The following is a 23624-nucleotide window of genomic DNA, read 5'->3' as shown; positions in this document are numbered from 1 at the left end:
TTTCACGTGTGGGCAAGGGGCCACGCATAAGCCTCACATGCGAAGTATTTAGTTGATCTTCTTTTGCTAGTTGAAGGATCAACGGTCGGAGAGTCTTGTAGAGTGGTGCATATATGTTTTAAGTCATTGAAAGGGTGTAGATCAAGCTGTCTCTAAACTATAAACGAAGAAAAAGAAAGAAAAAAACAAGTAAGAACATTCTCATTGGCTTAGCCAAATGTAAATGCAAACCAAGATTTGGCTAACAATCTCTTAAAATGGTATACATTGGATGAGGTAAAAGACAAATATTTTGTTTGCTAACTACAGTAAGTCTCTATGTTTGTATGGTTAGGGTTCACCCTCCATTGAATAATTTATATGAACTTCTCTCTCATTTTGTTGCTATATAACAGCCGCACCACTAATTATTATATATATGTGTGTGTACGCGTATTAGCGCTTGGGTTCATATAATTTACAATAGATTTGAAATGCAATATATGAGAAAAACAAATTCGATAAAATATTATAAAAAAATATTAAATAATAATAATTTATAGATGGATAATTCAATATAAAAATTTCTCTCAAATGAAATAAGTAAAAGAAAAAATATGTAATTTTAGTCGAATTTTAGCTTTTATCTTTATCTAACCCGAGGAGAATGCTCAAGAAGGCTATAGGTAGGACTGTTCACCGATTCGACCTGACTCGATAGCAAGATATTCCGACCCGACCCGATTATAGGTGCATTCCGTTTACCCATACTCGATACTCGACTCGACAGCAGTTTTGGAATAGTGTTCCGACCCGGAAACCTTAGGGCCTAGGCTTCTCTTTTTTCTCCTTGAATAGAGCCAGGAGGGAGACACCAGAAACCTTCACGACTTTGAACCTAACACCGGGAATATCACCGACAGCATGACCCTTTCGACCAAATCCAGCAATCAAAAAGTCGTCCCTGATTTCTGAAATCTCAGCCGAGCCCTCTCTCTTGTGCTAAAGACCCATCAATAGCCACCACTGATTTCGGATCAACCACCCCAAGATTCACTCCAAACTCTCACAGTCCAGATTTTAGCCTGACCGCCTGAGTAACGCCGGTAAGATCTCTCTCTCTCTCTTAGATTGTGCTCTCTCTCCCTCTCTTTCGATTTTTCTTCGTTGCGGTTTGGGGCTGTGATCTGTTGGCCCTTCTCTGATTTTCGTCGCCATTGAGCCTCCCAGGCAGAGATGCAGGCAGTCAGTAACGGGGACAACTTCAACACCCGAAGAAAAGCATTTTATGACCCCCTTCCTAGGAAACCCAAAGAAAACATCCACACATACCGCATACACGTACAAAAATCACATATTCACAATAACAAAGCGAGAGAGAGAGAGAGAGAGAGAGAGAGAGAGAGTAATACTTATAGATGAGGGAGACCTTCTGAACAACAGATCAACGCTGACGGAGAGAATCCCAACTGTGGGAATTGCAAACAGACTAACACCGAGGGAGTGCGAGCTGCACATTTTGTGTGGAAACGGGTTACGGGTATTACCCGATAAAATTAAAAATGGTTACGATGTAACCCGTTTCCGATTTTGCAAATAAACGGGTCGATATTTTGGGTCGGGTCAGGTCAAAAAAACGGACGGTTCGGGTTTACGGTTATTTTGTATAGTCCTAGCTATAGGAAGGATGGAGGGGCATGGGGGGCGTCGAGGCTTTTCGAGGAAGGCTTTGTATTGGGCTTTAGTGTATTTTGTAGTGATCCTTTTCAAGGCAGGTTTTGTATTGGGCTTTGAGCACCTAACCCAATGGGTTAATAAAGAATGAAAGACGGGTCAAGAAGCCCAAAAACATATGAAATTTAAAAGCAAATCCACTGAGAATTTTCCATTCAATTAAATCCAAATTCTAGAATCTTATATAAGCTGTGTTGACTTTTGACTCATTTGGACCAATTCAATAAGAACACCTAAGTTGCTATTCTCTGTATCCGAGCTCTTCTGATCTTCTTCCATCAGACTGTGCCACCGCTCACTGTCTCTGTCTCTCTCTATCCCTCCCTTTCCTTATTCTTATCCAGCAACTTTCGTGATCATGATCCCCATATCACAACAAAACCATGGATGTCTCTAATAGATATTGTCCGATATGAATCTCCCCCTGCTTTGTCAGTACATGTAATCCCTTCGAGTTTCGCAAAATCGAGATAATGTTTCTGTACATATAACCGAGATGTTTTTCTCGAATTGTTGCAAAAACGAAGAGAATCCGATGTTCGAGCTTGAGGTTTTTGCAGAATTTGAATGTAAAAGTTGACATTTTAGGGGTAAGTTTCTTGAGTGATCTCTGAATTGACCAAAAAAAAAAAAAATGCTAGGACTATGTAGTCATGAATTTTGGTTTGTGGGTTCTTATATTTGGGTTTTTACTTTTTTCATCGAGTAATGCCTTGTGGGTTGAGTAAGTGATGGATGTAGTAGCTAAACTTGATACCTGGCTTCAAATTAAATCTTATTGAGTGACAAATCTGAAATAACTTGTCTCAGTAGCAGAAATTGAAAGCACCATGGACTTCTGAAGAAATCTGGTACCTATTTTAAAAATAAAAAAAGTGTTAAGTTTGTAATCTCTATTGGTTATTTTTTAACTTATTTAGCAATGTAAGAATCACATTATGCAAATTTAATGTTTGAACTGCAAATGAAAAGGTGATGTGCTCAAGTTACAGCAAATGTATCACACTGTGAAAGTGGTATCAATTAAATTGAGGTTTTCTAAGACTGCAGTATTTGTGACAGGCATTTGAGTGGGGGGTTTCTGTCCAATTAGAGAAGATGGTTAGTGGCATGTTGGAGTTGGCTGCGGGTAGCAAACCCAGAAATTTGCTTGAAGATCTGGTAAGAGAAGGATCATTCAAATGGTTGTTTGGCAAGCGGTGCTCTTTCAATGAAGAATTTGAAGAGATGGTAAGGTCTCCATCTGCTCAGAGGAATTGGATACCGGAGCTTTCTCCTGTTGCAAATCTGGTCGTTCGTAGATGCTCAAAGTAAGCTCACCACTCTGTATCTTGTACTCAGTACTTTAGATGTTTACTTCAATATTAGATGAATCTTGTAGAACTTCTTCTCCAGTGTTATTTGCAACTTCTTAGCAATATTGTGTTCTAAGTATGGATGTTGGGCATCGTAACTTCATTGAAATATGTAATTTTACCACAATTATGTTCGTTATTTTTTTGTTTATATTTATTCCAACAATGAAAACCCAATGATGCAGAGTCCTTGGGGTTCCTTCAAGTGAGCTTCAAGAATGCTTCAATGCAGAGGCTGCTGACTTTGTAAAGCATCCATCAATGTATGCAAGGAACTTTTTGGAATACTGCAGTTTCAGGACACTATCTTTGTCAATACAAGTAACAGGTCATCTAGCTGATAAAAAGTTTCGACGCTTAACATATGACATGATGCTAGCTTGGGAGGCTCCAGCTGCTGCCAGCCAACCTTTACTAAATGTAAGTTTTACTAGCTCAAATAAGTTGTTAACTATGCAGCATAAGTACAGTTTTTACCATGTAATGTTAAGACCTCTCTTGCATGATCGTTATCATAAAACAAGACCTCTCCTGCACACACACACACACTTGTAACTAATGTTGGGGTTCTGTTATCAAAGGCTCCTTTTATACTTGAGTCACTTTAAAGAGCCCTATCTTGGGTTTCTGTAAATTATGGTGTATTTAGTACTCTGGAGTCTGTTGCTTCTTGACATTGTGGCCATGTATGACCAAAATCCATCTGCAGGTCAATGAGGATATATCTGTTGGGGGGGAGGCCTTCTCACGAATAGCTTCAGCAGTCCCTATTATTGCAAACGTAATCATTAGTGAAAATTTATTTGAAGTGCTTACCAAATCAACTGGGGGTCGGCTTCAGTTTTCTATCTATGACAAGTATTTAAGTGGACTAGAAAGGTAATTGCATGCCCATATTTGCAATTATTTTGGCTTCTTTTAGATTTTGTTTTCTTTTTGGGGTTTTGGGTGGGGGTGGGGAGGCAGAGGGAATGGGCTTTTAATTGTAATATGATTTGATTGTAATAGGTGTTGGTAAATATCACAGTTTTACTCAACGGGTTACATTACATTTATCCATTCTACAATTTTCTGTTATTATTATTAACTTTTCTTTAATGCCTGCAGAGCTATTAGAAAAATGAAAAACCAATCAGAGTCGTCTCTTCTTTCTGCTGTTCGATCAGCAAGAGGAGAAAAGATTCTGGAAGTAGATGGAACAGTCACCACCCAACCTGTTCTTGAACATGTAGGAATGTCTACATGGCCTGGTAGGTTCATGGGACAAATAGATCTTGTGGAATAAATTCATGCACGCCTTTATTTGGAAATAAAATATTCTTGTTGGCTGGCATTTTTGGATGATTGCTGAGGCGTATATGCAGGTCGGTTAGTTCTGACAGACCATGCACTTTACTTTGAAGCTCTCCATATTATGTCCTATAACAAGGCAAAAAGATATGATTTAGCAGATGATCTGAAACAAGTTGTTAAACCTGAGATGACTGGACCATGGGGCACCCGACTTTTTGACAAGGCAGTGTCGTATAAATCAATTTCCTTGTAAGTCATGATACATATCAGTTTGTTCTGTTTCCGGGCAATATTTACTTGTAGCTTGTCAGTGTTCAATTTTATGCAGATATTTCCGTTTTGTTATCATTGGGAATCTTTTAAGCATTATTTCAGCCATTAATTTTTATAGTTTTCCCTTGTAGATCAGAATCAGTGGTATTCGAGTTTCCTGAACTTAAAGGGCATACTCGCCGTGATTATTGGCTAGCAATTATCCGAGAGATTTTATATGTTCATAGATTTATAAATAAGTACCAGATCAATGGAGTTGAACGGGAAGAAGCACTTTCAAAGGCTGTACTTGGTATTCTACGAATACAAGCCGTCCAGGATATTGGTTTAGCTATTCCTCTACAGTGTGAGACCCTTCTTGTGTTCAATCTTTGCGACCAACTTCCAGGTGGAGACCTGATCCTGGAAAGTTTTGCAAATATGTCAACCCTCAGAGAGTTGGACCAGACTAACAATTCTAAGGCTAGTGGTGGAATCTATTCAGTCTCTGCCTTGGACGTGGTTTCTAACTTGGGGTTTGTGTTTGGAACAAGTTCAAATAATCCTACTGAGGCTGGGCTTGTTGTGGGTGAGATAGCTGTGGGAGAGATGAGTTCTTTGGAAAGAGCAGTTAGGGAATCTAAAAATAATTATGAAAAAGTGGTGCTAGCACAAACAACAATTGACGGAGTTAAAGTGGATGGCATTGACACTAATTTGGCACTGATGAAGGTATTTGTAATGGTTGTTAAAGAACTTTTTTCTGTTGACTTTGTTCGCATGGCCTCACTCTTGTTTGCCCCCCCCCCCCCCCCCCCCCCAACCCCCTTTTCTTTTTTCAATTTTATTGAAGATAAATGTAAAACAAATTATCAAAATCGGTTGATGGAAGTTGCAGAACCGGTATATACTCACTAACATGAACTAATCAGCACATGATACCATTAAAGACTTCTCTCTAACTCTCTCAGTTACCATCAATCATTTCTTAAGAATAGGTGTTCTAGGATTTTAGCAAATCTTTTGGAGAAATTACAAAGCTGTTCTATTTTTATGGGGAGGTGTGGGGGAGGAGTTTAGGTGTGCTCTCCAGTCTCTGCAGAAGGTTTGGGATGTCCAAAGTTTAATACAGTTCAGTCGACCTCTCTTGGGGAAATGACTATGGTGTTATGCAAACAAGAGAGACTTTATTTTTGGAGAATGGTAGTGGATGCAAAGTATGGTGGTTCATGAGGTGGGTGGAGTTCTGATGAGGTTAATAAGTCGTATGGGGTAGGTCTCTGGAAAAATATCATTAGATGGTTTGGGAGAGGATTCTTACCTCGTTCTTGGATCCTTTGTACTCTATTTGGCTGAAAAGGGGCAGTGCAAGATCTGTTCTCTGGGGCACCTTAAAGCATAAGAGTGTTTCAAGTAAACCATTCTATAATGTGTTATATGCCATGATAGCAACTCATTCCCTTAGAAGAATATTTGGCAGAACAAGGCACCTTTAAAAGTAACTTACTTTGTTTGCATAACTGCTTTAGGGAATATCCTTACTTTGGACAACTTAAGAAAGAGGAAAGTTATTGTGTTGGATTTGTGTTGAATGTAGGAGTGGGGAAATAGCAGAGGTATTACTGGCATAATATCTATGCTTGGATTCAAAAAGGCGTAATCATTGCCTCATGAGGTGGCTAAAGTGCTTTGGAATCCTACTTTTAGTTCATTGGGGACAGAGTGGATCATGCCTTACTGCTTATTGGTATTTTTGGAAGGCTGCAAATGGAGGTTTAGTTGTCCAGAGGCAAGCATTTTGGAAGATGATCTTAAGTTGTTTGTCGTGATGTATATGGAGAAAATCATTGGATGTTTGCTCATTTTGGTTTTTCTATTTATTTTTCAGGATTTCTTACTCATCTTCTTGTTAGGTGTTTCTTGTGTATACATCATGTGTACTGGGCAACGCGTTATTTGATTATGAATAAAGTTTTAACTTTTAAAAATTAATTAAAGTGTTGATAAAAATAGACTGAATAAGTACTTGGCTCTGCAGTCTGAATCTGGATCTATAATTCCTTCCCCTCACTTAAACCAGAGTAGCTCCAACTTAAAATCATTAGTTTTAACATCTAACTTGATTATATACTTGCAGGAGTTACTCTCTCCGATGAGGGAACTCGGGAAATTCCTTCTGTCTCTGGTAATTTGGGATGATCCTGTGAAGTCCTCGGTATTCTGTTTAGTTTTCAGTTATATCATTTGCAGGTAAAACTCTTATATGAGTGATTTATTTCTCCTTTACAGACTGTCTGGAGCTGTGTTCCAGAAAAGAATTAAAAAAGGAAAGAAAGAAAGAAAGAAAAGAGTATCTTTTGAACATCATAAGCTAGTATCTTATTGGGGACAACAAACATAAGGGGAGTGATGGAGAGAATTAGAACATAAGAGATACAATTTAGTTAATTTGACTTGACAATTTGATGTTCTCTAGTATGGTTCCCTTTGCACATCGAACTGGTAGATATCTTGTTTGATAATTTAAACATGGATTTCAGGGGATGGCTAGGTTACACCTTTGCTCTGATGTTCATCTTTGTTGCGGTTTTCATGGTACTCACACAATTTTGTGGCCAAGGAATGCCTATTGATGAGGTTAAGGTGATGGCACCTCCTGGAACAAATACTATGGAGCAGCTTTTGGCTTTTCAAAATGCAATTTCTCAAACTGAAGGGTTCATCCAGGATGTTAACATTGTTCTTCTCAAGATACGGGCCTTGCTGCTGTGCATTTCCCCTCAGGTTTCTCTTTCTTCCTCTGTCCTTACTGTCTTTTGCACAGAACCCACTTTAGTCTCGCAAGTCAAACCTGCAGTGTCCACTTTGCCTCAGGTTGCCTCAGGTTCATAGGTTTTCTTGTCTCCTATGAACCACTATATAAGCACAGCAAATCCGGTGCACGGCATTCTTTACTTTGGTTTTTTGTCTTGAAACGTCCCGTGAATTTTTATTAGCAATGCTTTCTCTAGCACATTGCCAATTCATGTGGTTTATACATCTGTTCATCAGGCAAGCAAAAAACTTTCCGTTGCTCTCTTGACCACAGCCTTGATTCTGGCCTTCATACCTAGTAAGTACATAGTTCTTTTGATTTTCTTGGAAACTTTTACAAGATATTCACCTCCGAGGACAGCAAGCACGGAGAGATGGATGAGAAGGTTGAGAGAATGGTGGTTCAGCATACCAGCAGCTCCTGTGGTCCTTGAAAGAGAAAAAGAGGAGAAAAAGAGGAAGTGATGCTGTAATTTTGAGGGGTATTGTTTCTAACTTTCTGCAATTAGTGTACATATGTTTCTGGAATGGGTTTTTTGTTTTTTCTCGACTTGCGGATGCAACTTGTGATTGTAAACATCAGCAATGAAAAAAGAAACACAATAAGGGCAAAGAAGTTATCTGTTTGGCCTGAAAGATGTGATGGCTTCATGAATAGAGAAAGATCTGCGGCAATCATTCATGATTTGTTTTTTTTTCCTGAATAAGCTGGCACGACACAATCCTGCACACCTCAGCTTCTTCCCACTCGTGTATGAACATGGCTAAGAAGCATCTGACATGTAACGCATTCCAGGTGATTTTCCAGATTAACAGCTTCAAACGTTCATGGATAACCAGAGTTGTTTCCATTCATTTAATTGAGAGGTCTGTGATTCTTGAATAGATCCTGTTAATCTAGCATATAGGCTGATTTGAATGGGAATTCCCCATTCTTATTTTAGGGTTAATATCAGCTCATTCGCGCTAGCGATCTGCAGTATGTGGATACTGAGGATGTTGTTTGCCAATTCTTGATCAAATGCGTGTCTTATCTTTTGTTCATCCCATCCTTTTGGTGAAGCTCCGATAAAATCCGCCGCTCCGTCAAATGAATCCTTGGAGAGTGACCCTCGGTGCCGCTCCGTCAAACATGCATAGACCCATAATCCATCAATCATGAATAGGCAGGCAAAAACAAGGACTGCCTTCTTATCAAGTGGGGCACTTGTACAAAATGGTAGAAACTGGTACTATTAAGCTTACCATGCACATCATTTTTTCGTAGCTTGATTTCTGACTAAAAACAAAGGCAGTCTGGGTTTTGATTCCTGATTAGGGTCCTAAGAGCTCTAATTGCCGAAGGGAGGGTTAACACGATAAGTCCAAGCTAAGATAATCATGGCAAGTTGGGGGCTTGATAACCCTTGCGTCCTCAACCCTAGTTATGAAGTGAACTACTGGTAGTTTTAGACTGTGTAAGTTTCGTGTACTTACTTTTAAAAAAAAAAATGGATAAATATGAGATCGATATTAAAAAAAAAAAATTAATTTTTTAATATTGAATTTTACTTTTTGAATCATTTTCAAAGGGAGTGTATGGGACTTGTGGCTGTGTTTGGGTGCTGAGAATACCTTAACACTTCTCAACATACTTTACTATTATTCATTATTTTATTATTACTTTTCACCTATTTTTGATTGCTATTTATTATTTTTACGACTATTCAATATTCTATTATTACTTTTCACATATTTTTTAAATGCTATTCATAGCATACGTCAACACTTCTCAATACCCAAATTCAACCGGCATCCAACATTACTCATCCTGGATTATCCATGATTTCTCAACCCATCCCAAAGGAATTGTTGTGACTTCTTTTAATGTTTTAACAAAATATATTTTTATGTTTAAAAGACACATGATAATAATTTAATAATCTAAATAGAACAAGTTTGGAGAAAAATTTAATGCTTGCTGTAAGAAGAGAGTCCTAGTTGACCATCTGTACGTTATTGCCTTTCATGCATGCCCGCATTACAAAAGTGAAAATGATATACTTACTACTTCATTACAACTTATTTACTATTTTTTTTATATTTAATATTTTTTTAATTTTTTATTTTACTTAATAATTAAGGAAGTGAATATTAGTAAAGTTTTTTTATTTTTTAAATTTTTTCTTAGTGATTAAGAATGTTAAAAAAATACTTAAAGAAAATGAAATAAAAATAAAAAAACTTGTAATGCACTTGAGTAGTGAATGGGTAGTAATAGAGTAGTAAACCTATCATTACTTACAAAATAAGTGAGAATTTGATTCAAATTATTAATTCTGTAAATAATATATTATTATATATATGAGTTTTGTTACTCGTCATCTCTATACATCACACTTATTTTTATTTTATTCTTCCTAAACTAATTCAATTCTTCTACTCATCATTCATACACCACATATTTAGTAAGAGAAAAAAATTTAAAAAAAATTATGTATGGTGTGGTGTGAGGTTGATAAGTAGAATTTTTCTATATATATATATATATATACACACAGAGATGAGCAGAGCCTAGCTATTTACTGTATGAAAAAGTCTAGTTGCAAGCACACTTTTGCACTAATATGTGCACCAATTTATTGTATTGGTCAAGAAGTAGATTTTATTGAAAACAGTGTTAATTTAAATTTTAAGTATGAAAGAATCAGTATTCGTATGCAGATTAGTACACGACTTTACTTGTATGTAGCAAAACTCTTATTGCATTTGTAGCTCATACTCCAATTTTGGGACAAAGCAATTTATGTGATGATCAAACTTCTTTTCTATTTTTGATAAAAATATCGTTCATTTCTTTATTTGATGTTTTTCTTTTTCTTTTTTTCTTTTTTGTTTTAAACAAACGCAAGTCACAACATGAATACCCTGGCATTAAGTCAGTTAAATCGAAAAAGAACAAAAACAGTCACTAACAAGATCTTGTTTTAATTTAGATTGGCAGATTGTAAAGTTACTATTATTGTAAAATAAATTTAATGTATCATATAAAATTATGTCAATTTACAAATTTATTTATGTAAAATCTCTTTATAGCTCTAACATTTCTCTTACCTCGTAAGAAATAATTTAATTACAAAATGATCTCATAAAAATAAGTTCATAAATTGACATGACTTAATATAGTTTTTGGTGACCTCGATTATGCATTTCCACATTCACATGAGAGGAGGGCTGTCCAAAATAATAATCTAATTAAAAACTTCCATGCATTCATATAACTTTATCTATACTAAGGCAAAACATTTACTTGACTCTTTTCTATTTTGTTTTTCCATTTTTCTTATCTATAATTAATTAATTATAATCTGATTTTTTAAATTTTAAAAATATTCCACATAAAGAAGTAATTAGTTTTATCAATTAAAGAAAATTTAGAACTTTTATTGCTTTCATAAAAAAAGGAAAAATCTTCTTACAAGCATACTTTGTGCATTAATTTACACACCGATATTGATATATAAGGCGTATGTTTAATGAAACAATATGAATTGAAGACGAAAATAATTTTGATAAAATATGAGATTTTTTTCTTCTCTTAAAATTTTTTTAATATTGTTTTAAAATAAAAAAAAATAATCGGTATACGAATTGGTGCACAAAATTTACTTGTACCTACTAAAACTCTGGAAAAAAAAATGAAACATTGAATTATTGAATGAATAATTAATAATTAATTCATGATTATTAAAATTAACTACCAAAGAAAAAAAAAACAACCTTAAATTAGTAGTCCTTGAAATCATTCGCCCTAGTCATATTGTTAGGCATGTAAAAGATAGAATCGGTGCAACCATAAAATGGCTGGTTGCAAGGCAAAAACTCGGCCGAATTCGGCGTAAATACCGGTATATCGGCCATGTATGGGTTCGACGGAGGCTCAAACATCGGCGGCAAAAAGTATGAATTCACTTGGCTGACATTCCCCTCGCCGACGACGTTGCTGCAGTTCTCTTCGGTGATCACCGACGATGACTCGGTGTCATCATTTCCCAACAGGATCCTCGCGCTCTTCATGCTGTCCTCCTCTTCCTCCGTCGTCGTTGTCGAAGCAGCACCATTAGAACCACCTGTTTCGGAGGATTTATTACATTGGCGACGACGCAAGACAACACCTTCGTCCTCCTCTGCGCGCGACAACCCGGTGAGTTTCTGCACCAGTGACATGAAGTCTTTGGGGTGCGTGTGAATGATCTTTGGGGAATGCGTGTAGATTATGACCGGGCCGTGACGTTGCTGTTGTTGGGGCGCCGTGCGAGAGGTGGTGGAAGAGGACGACGCCGGCGACGACTTCTTGATGATATGGGAATCCTTGTTAAGCTTCAATGGCGGTGGGCAGCACAATCCATTCTCCGTCTTTGCATGAAAATGCACTGTTGAGCTCATTATGTCAAAATTTGAAACCAACGGGTCAGAAATAGAAATAATGGAAAATTTTAGGGTCGTTTTGGAAAGTCTTCTTTCAAGTTAATTAATTGAAAATGCTGGAGGTCGGAAGCATAAATGTGAGTGCATTTTATAGGGAAGTTGAATGTACGTTCGGGTGCGATGCATGCGTTGATGCTTCGAATCATGGTATGCCACGTAATGGGTGACGAGGATTTTGGGTTTACAGAGTGGTAATTTGGTCATTTTCGGTATGCAAAGGCCTAAAACGGACAAGGCAAGCATTGCCAGGTATATGCTGACGTGTTGAGATTGGAGTTGGGATAGGAAATTAGTTGTGGGTTCATCCAATGTGTCTGTCTCAACCGATCTTTCGGTGCTGTTGGCGCTCTTTTTGGGAAACATAAGGTTGTTCTTAAGAGAAAATAATAATAATAATAATAACAAAAAAATAGAAATTCCATTCTTATTTGAGAGATGGTTTGGCTTGTAATTAAGTTATAGTTAAAACTAGATCAGTTAAAATAGAATATATGTGTCTTTGAATAGGTTACAAATGACACATATCTCTCATACAACGAATTTAGTTACGACTTAAATTAAGATGGACAGTTACTGTTAAAACTTAATCGATCAGTTACATGAAGATACTGATCCCAATATGCATCCTATAATAAGATACAAATGACACATATCATTCATCTAACTAATCTAATTGTAACTCAAATTAAGTCACTTTCATAATTGCATATTTCACTTTGGTTTAATTAATGTAAAAATTTGATTAGTTAGATAGAAGATGCCAATATGGGTCTTATAATTGGTTTACAAATAATATTTATCGCTTATTCAACGAATCTAATTTCAACTTAAAATTAAATTATCTCATTTCATCTCATCATTACAATTTTTTAAATTTTTACACAGAATATAATAAACAATTTAACTTTTTTAAATTTTAAAATAAAACTAATATTAAAAAACTATATAATAACAAAATTTTATTCAATTTTTAATAAAAAATATCATCTTATATGAACTGTATAACCAAACGAGACCTAAGACTCTTTGAGAAATGTATGTTTTGTGTGATTATTTTTATTTTATTTCCAGTAAATTAAATATAGATTGATGAGTTTTGGGGGATTTCATTTTGTTCAATGAGAAATACTATTCTAAAGATTTATAACAGAATTATTATTTTTTGGATTAAAGGCCAGCCTTTCACGCATTTACATGACATCTCTAGGTTTTCAATTTTAGCAATTTTATGTGATATTCATGCCACGTGTCGATCCATCAAAATCTACACATAACCTAAAAATGACTTATCGAGCACTTTCTTAAAAATAGATAAAATTATGACTTGTTTGGTAATAGATCTCATTTTAAAATTTACATCTCATCACATCTCCTTCTTAAATATAATTTAAATACAAAAATTTAAAATGAATCATTACAACTTTTTCAAATTAATAATTAAAAATATATGGGTTCTACTGTTTTATATAGTTTCCAAATCCTAAAATATTTTCCACTATTTATGCATTGTTCATGTTAGTTTTGTACTATTTATCCACTGTTCAAGTCATTTTTCACTGTTTTATACTATTGATTTACTATTTACTTAAGTAGATGTTTTGAAAACTTAGAGATGAAATATAGTGTGCTTAGATAGTCAAAACCTTCATCCATACAACACCGTTTTATCTCATCTGGCTAACCAAACCTAACCGACTTTTTCTAACTTTCAAATAAAAAATAATTTAACTTTTTCAAATCCTTAAACAAAAATAATATTATAAAATTATATTCTAATAATATTTTAACTTTAGAATATTTTTTATTCAGTATTTTTCTCTCTTTTCTCAAAACCAAAAAATATTCAATTTAAACTATCTTACTATTAATACTATTCATAAACTATCTTATTAATATTTACAAAATTCTAATCTTATCTAACTCTCCAAGCGAGAAGTCTGGTTTGGCACCAAAGACAAGACACAAAATTCTTGTCCCATTTTTTATCTCAGATGAGAACATATTACCAAATGGTCATTTTATACACGACTCAAGTTAAGAATTTTTATCATTCCTTGTCTCTAAACTGTAGCTTAATGGGAAACTACACTAACAATAACAACAGTGAAGAAACCTATCCCCGAGTCTAGCTATCCTTTCTCTCTTCCTCATAAAAATGGTCATGACGAACCACAACAAATCTTCATCCAAGCTATACGCAAACCCAAGTTTGAAGGTGAACAAACGTCTTATGCGCATTTTTACTTTTTAAAAATGCAGTGATGCCGATCGACGAGTTCGCTTTTTACAAATCATCTCTCAATCCTGCAAGAAACTAGCAACCATCCCTAAGCTAGAGGCTGTGCGTATATTTGCATGGAGAGGTAGAGTTCCAGACCCCATCTCCTCGAGGCTGATCGGAATCTCAAAGAAAGGCTGTTTTGGTCAGCCTTAAGGGTGAGTGATCTGACCTTTGCGCACACAATAGCATCACGTGGAGTCTCTATACGATTTGGGGCCAATAGCTTGGCTGTTATAAAATCAAAATGGTGTATAAAAGCCATCCCCCCAAACTTAAGGGAGAAACTGTCATGAACTCCATCAAGCGAGGCAGTCGACCTTGCAAATCTGCCCGTTTTTGTTGTCATTTCTGGACCACCATAGGTCCTAGGACTTGGTCTTACCAAGTAACCTTCTTGGCCCCTATTACTTGATCTCCATTTATGATTTTTCTGCTCAAATTTGTTTGTCTTAATATTTATTATTGCACATATAATGTCATTTTGTTCTTGATATTGGCTGCTCTTTATAGTTTAATATTGGTTGATCTTATCTATATCTACCAAAATGCCAAATCTCAAAATATAATTAGATCCCGATAAACCTACCATATTTGATGAACGTCTTCACTGGATATCAAATTCTAATTAATAGCTTTTCTTCATGACCCCAATTAAATGGCAAAGAATCTGTAAGTGACTTAAAACTATCAAGAAAAATGTTTTGAAGTTGAGTAATGTGTCTTGGAAAATATAAGGAGTAATTTTTAAAATGAAATGGTGTTTTTCATCTTTCACTTATCTTTTCTAATCATATTGGTTAAAATCCCTAAAAATGCCCCAATCCTGATAAAGATGGGTTTGCTGTGTCTTGTATACATTGTTTCTTCTTGATGACGAAGGACCCCAAATTGTTACCAGTATTGAGTATCCAAGTGGCTAGGAAAGTGGTAAACAATAGCTGAAGCCGATGTTCTGCAACTGGTGGTATGGTGAAAATATTTTCTGTGTTCCATTTCAAAAATGTTAAAAGGATAGTACTAACTTATTGGAAGAGTATCTAACCTCCTTTTCTACCTTCACAGAAAATAAGCTCAGTGCTCATTGCTCAACCATTTTTGTTAGCTTTTGGATATTTTATTTAACTATCCACTAATTAGATGGTTATTACAAGTCAAATGATGAAAGAATACTCATGGAAGAGCAAACAACATCATTATTATAGTTGTCATTCCTTGCTATAATCATGTCAAAACAGGATAATTTTTTAGTGAGATCTTAACAACCAGATTGTTATTCTCCAAGTTAAGATGAATCTGAACCTAAATTTGAAACTCTAATCTAACAAAACATTATGTTGTTTTTTGCATCTGTGTTTGTTTTTTCTCCAAGGACCTAGGCACAAATATATAAATGTTGCACTGGGCTAACTTCTTTGCTTGTTTCAAGTTTTCTTAGTACATAAGGTGAAAGAGACAAAAATAATCTACTCACAAAAATACTTTTCATGTTGTTTGGTGAGGAAGCTCTAATCATAATGTTAAATGTCAATGTCATGACAATGGGGCCAATAATTGTTGCACCCACCCAATTCAATTCATGAAGAGGAGGAGGAACTAAATGCTACCCACTAGTTTTATACCCAAATCAAAGCACAAATAATGGAAAGGTTGAACTTTTCTTATAAAATATATGGTTGTGGAGATGTTGTGCAAAAGAAGGTAAGATCTTTGATTAATGTCTATAGCCCACCACCGTCAGTAGCATTTTGGGCATGGAAAAAGTGCATCATTTAAGATTGGAACTTGGAAGCCTTTCACATCAATAGATACACTTGAGTATACAGAAATGCTTTCTAGGATTTCGGCTGATCAAATTGGGTTAGCATTAGTGGCAAAAGTGTTCTATTTTCTGTGCTCTTATTATTGATTTTCCAACTTTTCTCTCATTAAACTACACAAATCTCATTAATTAGGGGGTTTACTTCTTGAAGACTCAATGGCTGGACGCTCCTAACATGACTAGCTTAGCCTTCAATATAATACCTTTTCTCTTCTCTCAAAATAAGATTAATAAAAGATTCCAACTTTAGACATTATGAGATTGAAAGATCTACAAGAGTCAAATTTGCTTGATCTTGAATAATTACTGTTGTTCTATTCCAGTTGAAGCAGAATCTCTCTCTCTCTCTCTCTCTCTCTCTCTCTCTCTCTCTCTCTCTCTCTCTCTCTCTCTCAGATAGATGTTGAAACTTTCCATGCTCACTGGATTTGTTATGCACCCGCTGTTCTTAGAGTGTGGGCTATGAAGAACAATTTTTGGCTCTTCTCACGGCCATTGAGGAGGGGCACTCACTTTCTAAGAATAAAGGAACCAAGATATGTAGGGAGCTTAAGAGATTGAACTGGTCATTGAAAGAGGGTAGTAGGGATAGGGTTAAAGGGAAAGGTACTTTTGTTTCTTTATGAAACCAAAAATAGTGTCGTGGAATGTCTGGGGGATAAATGAGTATACTAAGCGTTCTCACATAAAAAACTTGTTACGGGAATGGCGGACGGATATTATATGTTTACAAGAGACCAAATTGAAACTGGTAACCCGGAAAATAGTGAGAAGTGTATGGCATTGCCCATATGTAGATTGGGTCTATTTGGCTTCGAACGGGGTTTCGGGGGGTATTCTTGTGATGTGGGACAAAAGGGTGATGATGAAGAGGGAGGAGTTCATAGGGGAATATACGATGGTCGTTTCTTTTAAGATGGTGGAAGATAACTTTTTGTGGGCTTTTGCAGGAATATATGGACCGAATGCTGACAACATTAGACATCACCTCTGGGAAGAAATTGCAGGGATACACAGCTGGTGGGATCTCCCGTGGTGTATAGGAGGGGACTTTAACGTCACAAGGTTCCCTAGTGAAAGATCAGGGGATAGTCATATACGTCCAGCTATGACGGAGTTCTCCGACTGCATCTTTGAGTTGAACCTGGTGGATTTACCACTTATAGGTGGCCCTTTTACTTGGTCCAATAACCAGACGTGGTCGAGGTTGGATAGATTCTTAATATCGCCAGAGTGGGAATGTCAGTATCCAGAGGTTTGCCAGAGGAGATTGCCGCGTCTATGTTCTGATCACTTTCCAATTTTATTGGATGGCGGAGGCATTCAAAGTGGGCGCCGGTACTTCAAGTTCAAAAACATGTGGCTTAAAAGCGAGGGTTTTGTGGATAAGGTTAGGAGTTGGTGGTCCTCTTATCAGTTTAATGGTACTGCATCTCATATACTTGCAGGTAAATTAAAGGCTTTAAAGGAGGACTTAAAGCTATGGAATTCCCAATCTTTTGGGGACCTAGGGGAGCAAAAGAAAAATATGATGGGAGAGTTACAGTGTCTTGAAAGCATCAACGAAGGCAGATCCCTCTCCGTAGAGGAAAGAACACGAAAGGAAGAGTTGACGTCAGAGATAGAAAGGGTATTATCTTTGGAAGAAATATCTTGGCGACAGAAATCAAGAGCTTTGTGGCTGAAAGAAGGGGATAAGAGTACAAAGTTCTTTCATAGAGTGGCAAATTCGCATAGGAGGAATAATACCATTGAGATGTTGAGTATCAATGGTAGAGAGTGTATAGAGGCCCCTGTGATACGGGAACATGTGCTGAATTTTTTCGAACAACTATTTACAGAAAGAGAGGGATGGAGGCCAAAAGTGGATGGACTTGTGTTTGATGCCATTGAGCCACAGATTGCGGCAAGATTGGAAAGAGCGTTCGAGGAAGAGGAGATATATGAAGTGATCAGACGAATGGGGAAAGACAAAGCGCCAGGACCAGACGGTTTTTCAATGGGGTTTTTCCATACTTGTTGGGAGGTGATAAAAGAGGATTTGATGAATGTATTTCAGGAATTATTCTCGTCAGGGAAATTTCAGAAAAGTTTGAACACGACTTTTATTGCATTAATTCTAAAGAAGACCGAGGCTGTAGAAGTGAAGGATTTTAGACCCGTTAGCCTCATTAACGGGGTCTATAAAATTATTTCAAAGGTTCTAGCAAACAGGTTGGGGGAGGTCATTGGTAAGATAATCTCAAAGCCACAAAATGCCTTTGTTAGGGGTCGTCAGATTCTGGACTCGGTATTAATAGCCAATGAATGTTTGGATAGTAGATTAAAAGCCGGTATGGCAGGGATTATTTGTAAATTAGACATGGAAAAGGCATATGACCATGTAAATTGGGATTTTCTTATATATCTCTTGAGAAGGTGTGGTTTTGCGGAAAAATGGTGTAGATGGATCAGATGGTGTATCTCAACAGCAAGGTTTTCAATTCTGATTAATGGCAGTCCAGAAGGCTTCTTTAACAACTCGAGAGGTTTAAGACAAGGGGATCCATTGTCTCCTTTTCTCTTTGTTATCATAATGGAGGCCCTGAGTCGGATGATAATGACTATAGTCAACAATGGTTTGCTGGCTGGTTTTTCTGTGGGTGATCGGAATAGGGGCCTTATCTCGATATCTCATTTACTTTTTGCCGATGACACGCTGATTTTCTGTGAGGCTAAACAAGAACAACTTAGGACTCTAAAAGCGCTACTGTTATGTTTTGAAGAAGCATCAGGCTTGAGAGTAAATTTTGATAAATCAGAATTAGTTCCAATTGGGAATATTAGTGGATCTCGACAGTTGGCTAACACTTTGGGGTGTAAGGTCACCGCCCTTCCTATGACTTATCTGGGTTTACCTTTGGGGGCGGCTTCAAGAGCCATAGCTATCTGGGATACAGTTATTGAGAAAATAGAGAGAAGATTGGCTGGATGGAAGAGACTGTACTTGTCAAAGGGAGGCCGAGTGACCCTGATAAAGAGTACTCTTTCTAACTTACCCACTTATTTTCTGTCTCTTTTTACAATTCCAGCTTCTGTGGCAGCACGGATTGAAAAATTGTACCGTGATTTTCTTTGGAGTGGTTTGGGGGATGAATTCAAGTTTCATCTAATCAACTGGGATATGGTTTGCAGACCAATTTCTTCAGGAGGGTTGGGGATAAAGAATCTGAGAATGTTCAATCGGGCTCTCCTAGGGAAATGGTTTTGGAGATATAATATGGAGCCTGAAGCACTATGGAAAGTAGTAGTTCATAGTAAATATGGCAGCCTTTGGGGGGGATGGTGTACTAGGGAGGGGAATGGACCATATGGAGTGGGGATTTGGAAGCAAATAAGAAGAGGGTGGAGGAGATTTGCCAATAATACTAAACTTTTGGTGAGGGAAGGCACACGTATAAGTTTTTGGAGGGACATTTGGTGTGGGGATGAGGCACTGAAGGACATTTTTCCAGGTGTATATTTAGTGGCCTGCGATCAAGAAGCTTCGGTCGCGGATCTGTTGGTTCGCTCGGGGGATCAAGTTCACTGGAACATCACTTTTTGTAGAGCAGCACATGATTGGGAAGTAAACAGTTTCACTGAGTTTTTCAACCAAGTGTACTCTATGAAACCGAACGGATTGCATGAAGATAAACTGTGGTGGAAACATACGGGTAAGGGTATTTTCTCGGTTCGCTCTTACTATAAAGCCCTGACAGCTATACCGAATGTTTCGTTTCCATGGAAAAGACTGTGGAGGAATAAAGCACCGCCCAAAACACTTTTCTTTGTTTGGACAACAGCTCTGGGCAAGAATCTGACTACCGATAATCTACGAAAGAGGCGGATCATCATTACTGATTGGTGCTATATGTGTAAGAAAGATGGTGAGTCGGTGAACCATCTCTTGTTACATTGTGAGACAGCGAGAGCCTTGTGGTGTGAAGTATTCCGTCGAGTAGGGTTAAATTGGGTGATGCCGAAGTCAGTACTTGAACTGCTAGCCAGTTGGGCGATGCCGGGGGGAAATTTACATGTCAAAGCTATGTGGAAGATGGTACCTATCTGCATTATGTGGTGCATCTGGCAAGAACGAAATGAACAAACATTTGAAGATAAGGAGAAGACAACTGAGGAGCTTTGTAGTTATTTGTTCAGCACTTTAATTCTATGGTCTCTAGCTATAGACTTTAATGGCCTAAATATACACGAGTTTCTGGTGACTACTATAGCCACCTAGATAGGTTTTACTGCTTGTATACCTTCTTGTGTACTTGGGCTCTGCCTTTTATTATTAATACTATCGTTTACTTATCAAAAAAAAAAAAATTTTGAACATTCAAACATTAGAATTCAGAGAGACATATAGAGATAATTGATTTATGTTAGTCAGGAACAAACTTAGGGTGTATTTCTGTTTTAATGCCCAAATTGATTTTGTTCATGTATTAGAATTACATGAATAAATAACTAAAATTTGAACTCTGCCTAATATACATTACAGTATAATTTTAATTTTATATGTTTATTTTAGTTGCTAACTTATTACATGGTTTCATGTTGTGTAGACTTACCACTTGCGCTCATCATCATCGTCATATCTCGACAAGTAACATTTTTTCATTTATTACGTACAACATGTTTCTTTGTGCTAAAATGATAGGAATTGTCTTTTCTTGCCTATGTAGCCTTACTACAAATGATTGAAAAATTTACAACATGATTTATTATATTTACCCTATAAACATGCTATCTATCGTATCTAAAATTAAGATAGCTAATACACATTTATGTCGACATTTGGGTCATTCTATAATGAAATGCATGTGGACTCAGTTTATTTTTGAACATCTGATAACGCCATATGGATGACCCGAATGAACTGATACGTGATCAGCTATTGTGGGATGATGGGATGGAGGATGTCCTGATTAATTTGTTGTACAAAGAGACCATTGCATATAGACTGAGGGGTGGGAAGATCACCCACAACGACCATGTTCGACTTGCTGAGCGATTGTCTAACTATGGGATGAAGAAGTTTAACTCTGAGCAAGTCAAATGGAAAATTGTGCGCCTGAAAGGAAGGCAGAGGGAATTCACGGATCTGATGAAGCAAACAGGATTGGGCAGGGATCCAAACATGAAGGCTCCAGTAGCAAGCGAGGAACACTGGGCAAACGCCATTAGGGTATAGATCATAAAAATTATTTTCCCTATAACTTCAATTTTTGTGGAACTTACATTTAGTAAATAATTTGATATTTTATTGTTAGGTGAGAAACTCATTCAAGCATTTCAAGACTAATGGATGCCCAAAGTTATGAAGAGTTATGTGCAATCTTTGGTTGTTTCGTTGCAATGGGTACACTTTATCAAGCATCAATTGACCAGGCCCCAACTAGTGAAGAGGAGGATCTATTGGACGAGGAGCTGGGAAACCAAGGAGGACCATCCCTAGATGATGAAGGGGGCCCATCGCAGCCATCTCCCATGTATGGATCTACGCAATCAAGGAAACCCTTCTCCGTCTCATATAGTAATGGATCTCGTCGACTCCAAAGGGCTGGGCCTTCCCAGTCTATTGCCATGAATGAGTAATTTATTAAAACCTTGAAGGCAATTAAGAAAAGTTCTAAGGCCAGGCGAATGGATACTGAGGAGTGGAAGGCCTCGAAATGCAACAGAGACAACAACATGGAGACTGATGGTTTGTCTCGCGATAACCTTACATCCTGCTTTCAATTGCTTGACGAAGTTGAACTTCACCTACCTTTTGATTAATAGAACAAGGCCTTTAGGCAATTAACATATGATGAGGCATTGCAGAGATCGTTAGTTGTGATTTCTTCGGAGCGCAAAGCAGAGTGGGTCAGGAGTTTATAGCTATATTTTTGTTGATGATCGTTTTCTTAGAATGTATTGCAGTTTAATTATTTGCACTTGTTTAGTTGAACAACTTTATCTCGGACATTTGCATACTAAAATGTTGGTTATCATTTCATTATGTATGTTTATTTAGACATGAACTGTGATGCTACTACTACTTTGGATAAGCATTGTGATCAATTTAAGCTATTAAGTACATGATGTCATTTCGCATACATATCCTAATTTTGCTAGTTAAAAAATTTTGTTAATGCATGTGAAAAAAAATTCCTTTCAAAATGGCCGATGATGACTTCCTGGATGAGAATGCTCCTTGGCTAGGAGATGGAGACGATGATGCAATGGATGATGCGAACATAGTTTATGTGACGTGGATGAAAATTCAAAATGGTGGCCATCGAATCCCAAAGCCCCAACACAATATTGGTCTTCGGGGGCATTAATATATCCAATGAGTCTTGAATGGGAGCCCTCAGAATTTCATTGAAATGTTTCACATGAAAGTTACCACATTTGAATATGTATGCCATGTGTTATGGGAAACATTGATTATAAAGCCTACAGAGAGGATCTCGGTGGAGGAATCATTGGCCATGTTCTGCCTTCTTTTTGGTCATGGATAAGGTCAACGTGTCGTTGGGATCGCTTTCAACATTCAAGTGAGACTATTAACCGGTATGTAAAGACAGTTATGTGGGCACTGCATAAATTAGGAATAAGTGTGATTAGGCCAACACACACAGAGGGGGTCCATTCATACATTACGAGAAACCAGCACAACTATCCATGGTTTCAGGTAAGCACTTTCCGACTTTCCTACTTTGTATTCTATTTTTTTGTTTAATTAAACGGTTGTGATAGGGTTACTACCATGTTACTGTCCATTTATTACTTATAATGTAATTGAAGTTTTTTTATTTTTGTACTATCATTTTCTTTTATGTATTTTTTTAACATCCTTGATAAAACATAATAATAATAACACTATCATTACATTAATCGTTAAGTAAAAAAAAATCAAATACAACAAGAATAGTTTATGGGTACTAGGAGGGTAGTAACCCTATCATTATCTTTAATTGAAATGTTATATAATTGTTATGATTGAGATGCGTTATATAATCTTTATTTTGTAAAAGTGTCTTGAGGCGATGGATGGCACAATAATCTCAGCTGATGCACCCACTTGTCTAGATAATGCATTTAGAAATCAACATATTTGGATTGCACAAAACATCTTGTGCACATGTGACTTCGTTATGAAGCTCACATATGTGTATACTGGATGGGAGGAAACAACTCACGATGCACGCATTTTTATGGATGCATTGAGTAGACCTGATAACCAATTCCCATGGCTAGAAAAATTTATTCATATTAATAAATAGAAACAATGTTGCCAGAGAAAATTTTGTATGTATTTATTTCCAAAATTACTGATTCTAGTTGATTTAATAATCTGGTTAGGTTATTAATATCCTGTCGATGCAACTTTTCCCTACGTTGAAATGCTTATGCCGCCTTATCCAAGAGAAAGATATTACTGATCAAATCGTTATAATGAAGATGATTTTCGGAGATATAAAACTTATTTCATCTACCGACATGCCTCTCTACGAAACATATTGAACGCACATTCTCTTTGTTGAAAATGAGGTTTAGAATTTTGTATGTATCGCCCTGCCAAGCAAGGCATAATCATTATTGCATGTTGTATACT

The 23624-nt window shown here is 36.7% G+C and overlaps 2 protein-coding genes across 3 annotated transcripts; one reads left to right on the top strand and one right to left on the bottom strand.

The window, feature by feature from the left end:
* The first annotated feature begins 1938 nt into the window (after positions 1-1938).
* Positions 1939-8105, top strand: LOC122296398. 2 transcript variants are annotated; one of them, XM_043106061.1, is made up of 10 exons: positions 1939-2303; positions 2776-3023; positions 3254-3488; positions 3778-3947; positions 4176-4318; positions 4433-4610; positions 4766-5345; positions 6751-6863; positions 7154-7487; positions 7665-8105. In XM_043106061.1, exons 2-10 carry the CDS (start codon positions 2812-2814, stop codon positions 7890-7892), a joined length of 2193 nt encoding a protein of 730 aa, XP_042961995.1. In that variant the 5' UTR covers positions 1939-2303; positions 2776-2811; the 3' UTR covers positions 7893-8105. The 2 variants fall into 2 exon arrangements, with proteins under 2 accessions (XP_042961995.1, XP_042961996.1); XM_043106062.1 differs by having other exon boundaries at positions 1941-2303; positions 7154-7397.
* Positions 8106-11117: 3012 nt separating this feature from the next.
* On the bottom strand, positions 11118-11943 carry LOC122297730 (VQ motif-containing protein 20-like). Its single transcript, XM_043107871.1, has one exon. The coding sequence runs from the start codon at positions 11850-11852 to the stop codon at positions 11193-11195; it is 660 nt and encodes a 219-aa protein (XP_042963805.1). The 5' UTR covers positions 11853-11943; the 3' UTR covers positions 11118-11192.
* Positions 11944-23624: the final 11681 nt, after the last annotated feature.

The sequence above is a fragment of the Carya illinoinensis genome, chromosome 15 (assembly GCF_018687715.1).
Source record: "Carya illinoinensis cultivar Pawnee chromosome 15, C.illinoinensisPawnee_v1, whole genome shotgun sequence".
NCBI lineage: Eukaryota > Viridiplantae > Streptophyta > Magnoliopsida > Fagales > Juglandaceae > Carya > Carya illinoinensis.
Note: the sequence above shows the minus strand (reverse complement) of the source record. Positions and strands in the feature narration are given on the sequence as shown.

Bases quoted from the DNA above. Each gene is read 5' to 3' on its own strand.
- LOC122296398 (XM_043106061.1), top strand. From the start codon at position 2,812: ATGGTTAGTGGCATGTTGGAGTTGGCTGCGGGTAGCAAACCCAGAAAT. The intron at 3,948-4,175 runs GTAATTGCATGC...TAATGCCTGCAG, and splicing joins TATTTAAGTGGACTAGAAAG to AGCTATTAGAAAAATGAAAA. The intron at 6,864-7,153 runs GTAAAACTCTTA...CATGGATTTCAG, and splicing joins TTCAGTTATATCATTTGCAG to GGGATGGCTAGGTTACACCT.
- LOC122297730 (XM_043107871.1), bottom strand. From the start codon at position 11,852: ATGAGCTCAACAGTGCATTTTCATGCAAAGACGGAGAATGGATTGTGC.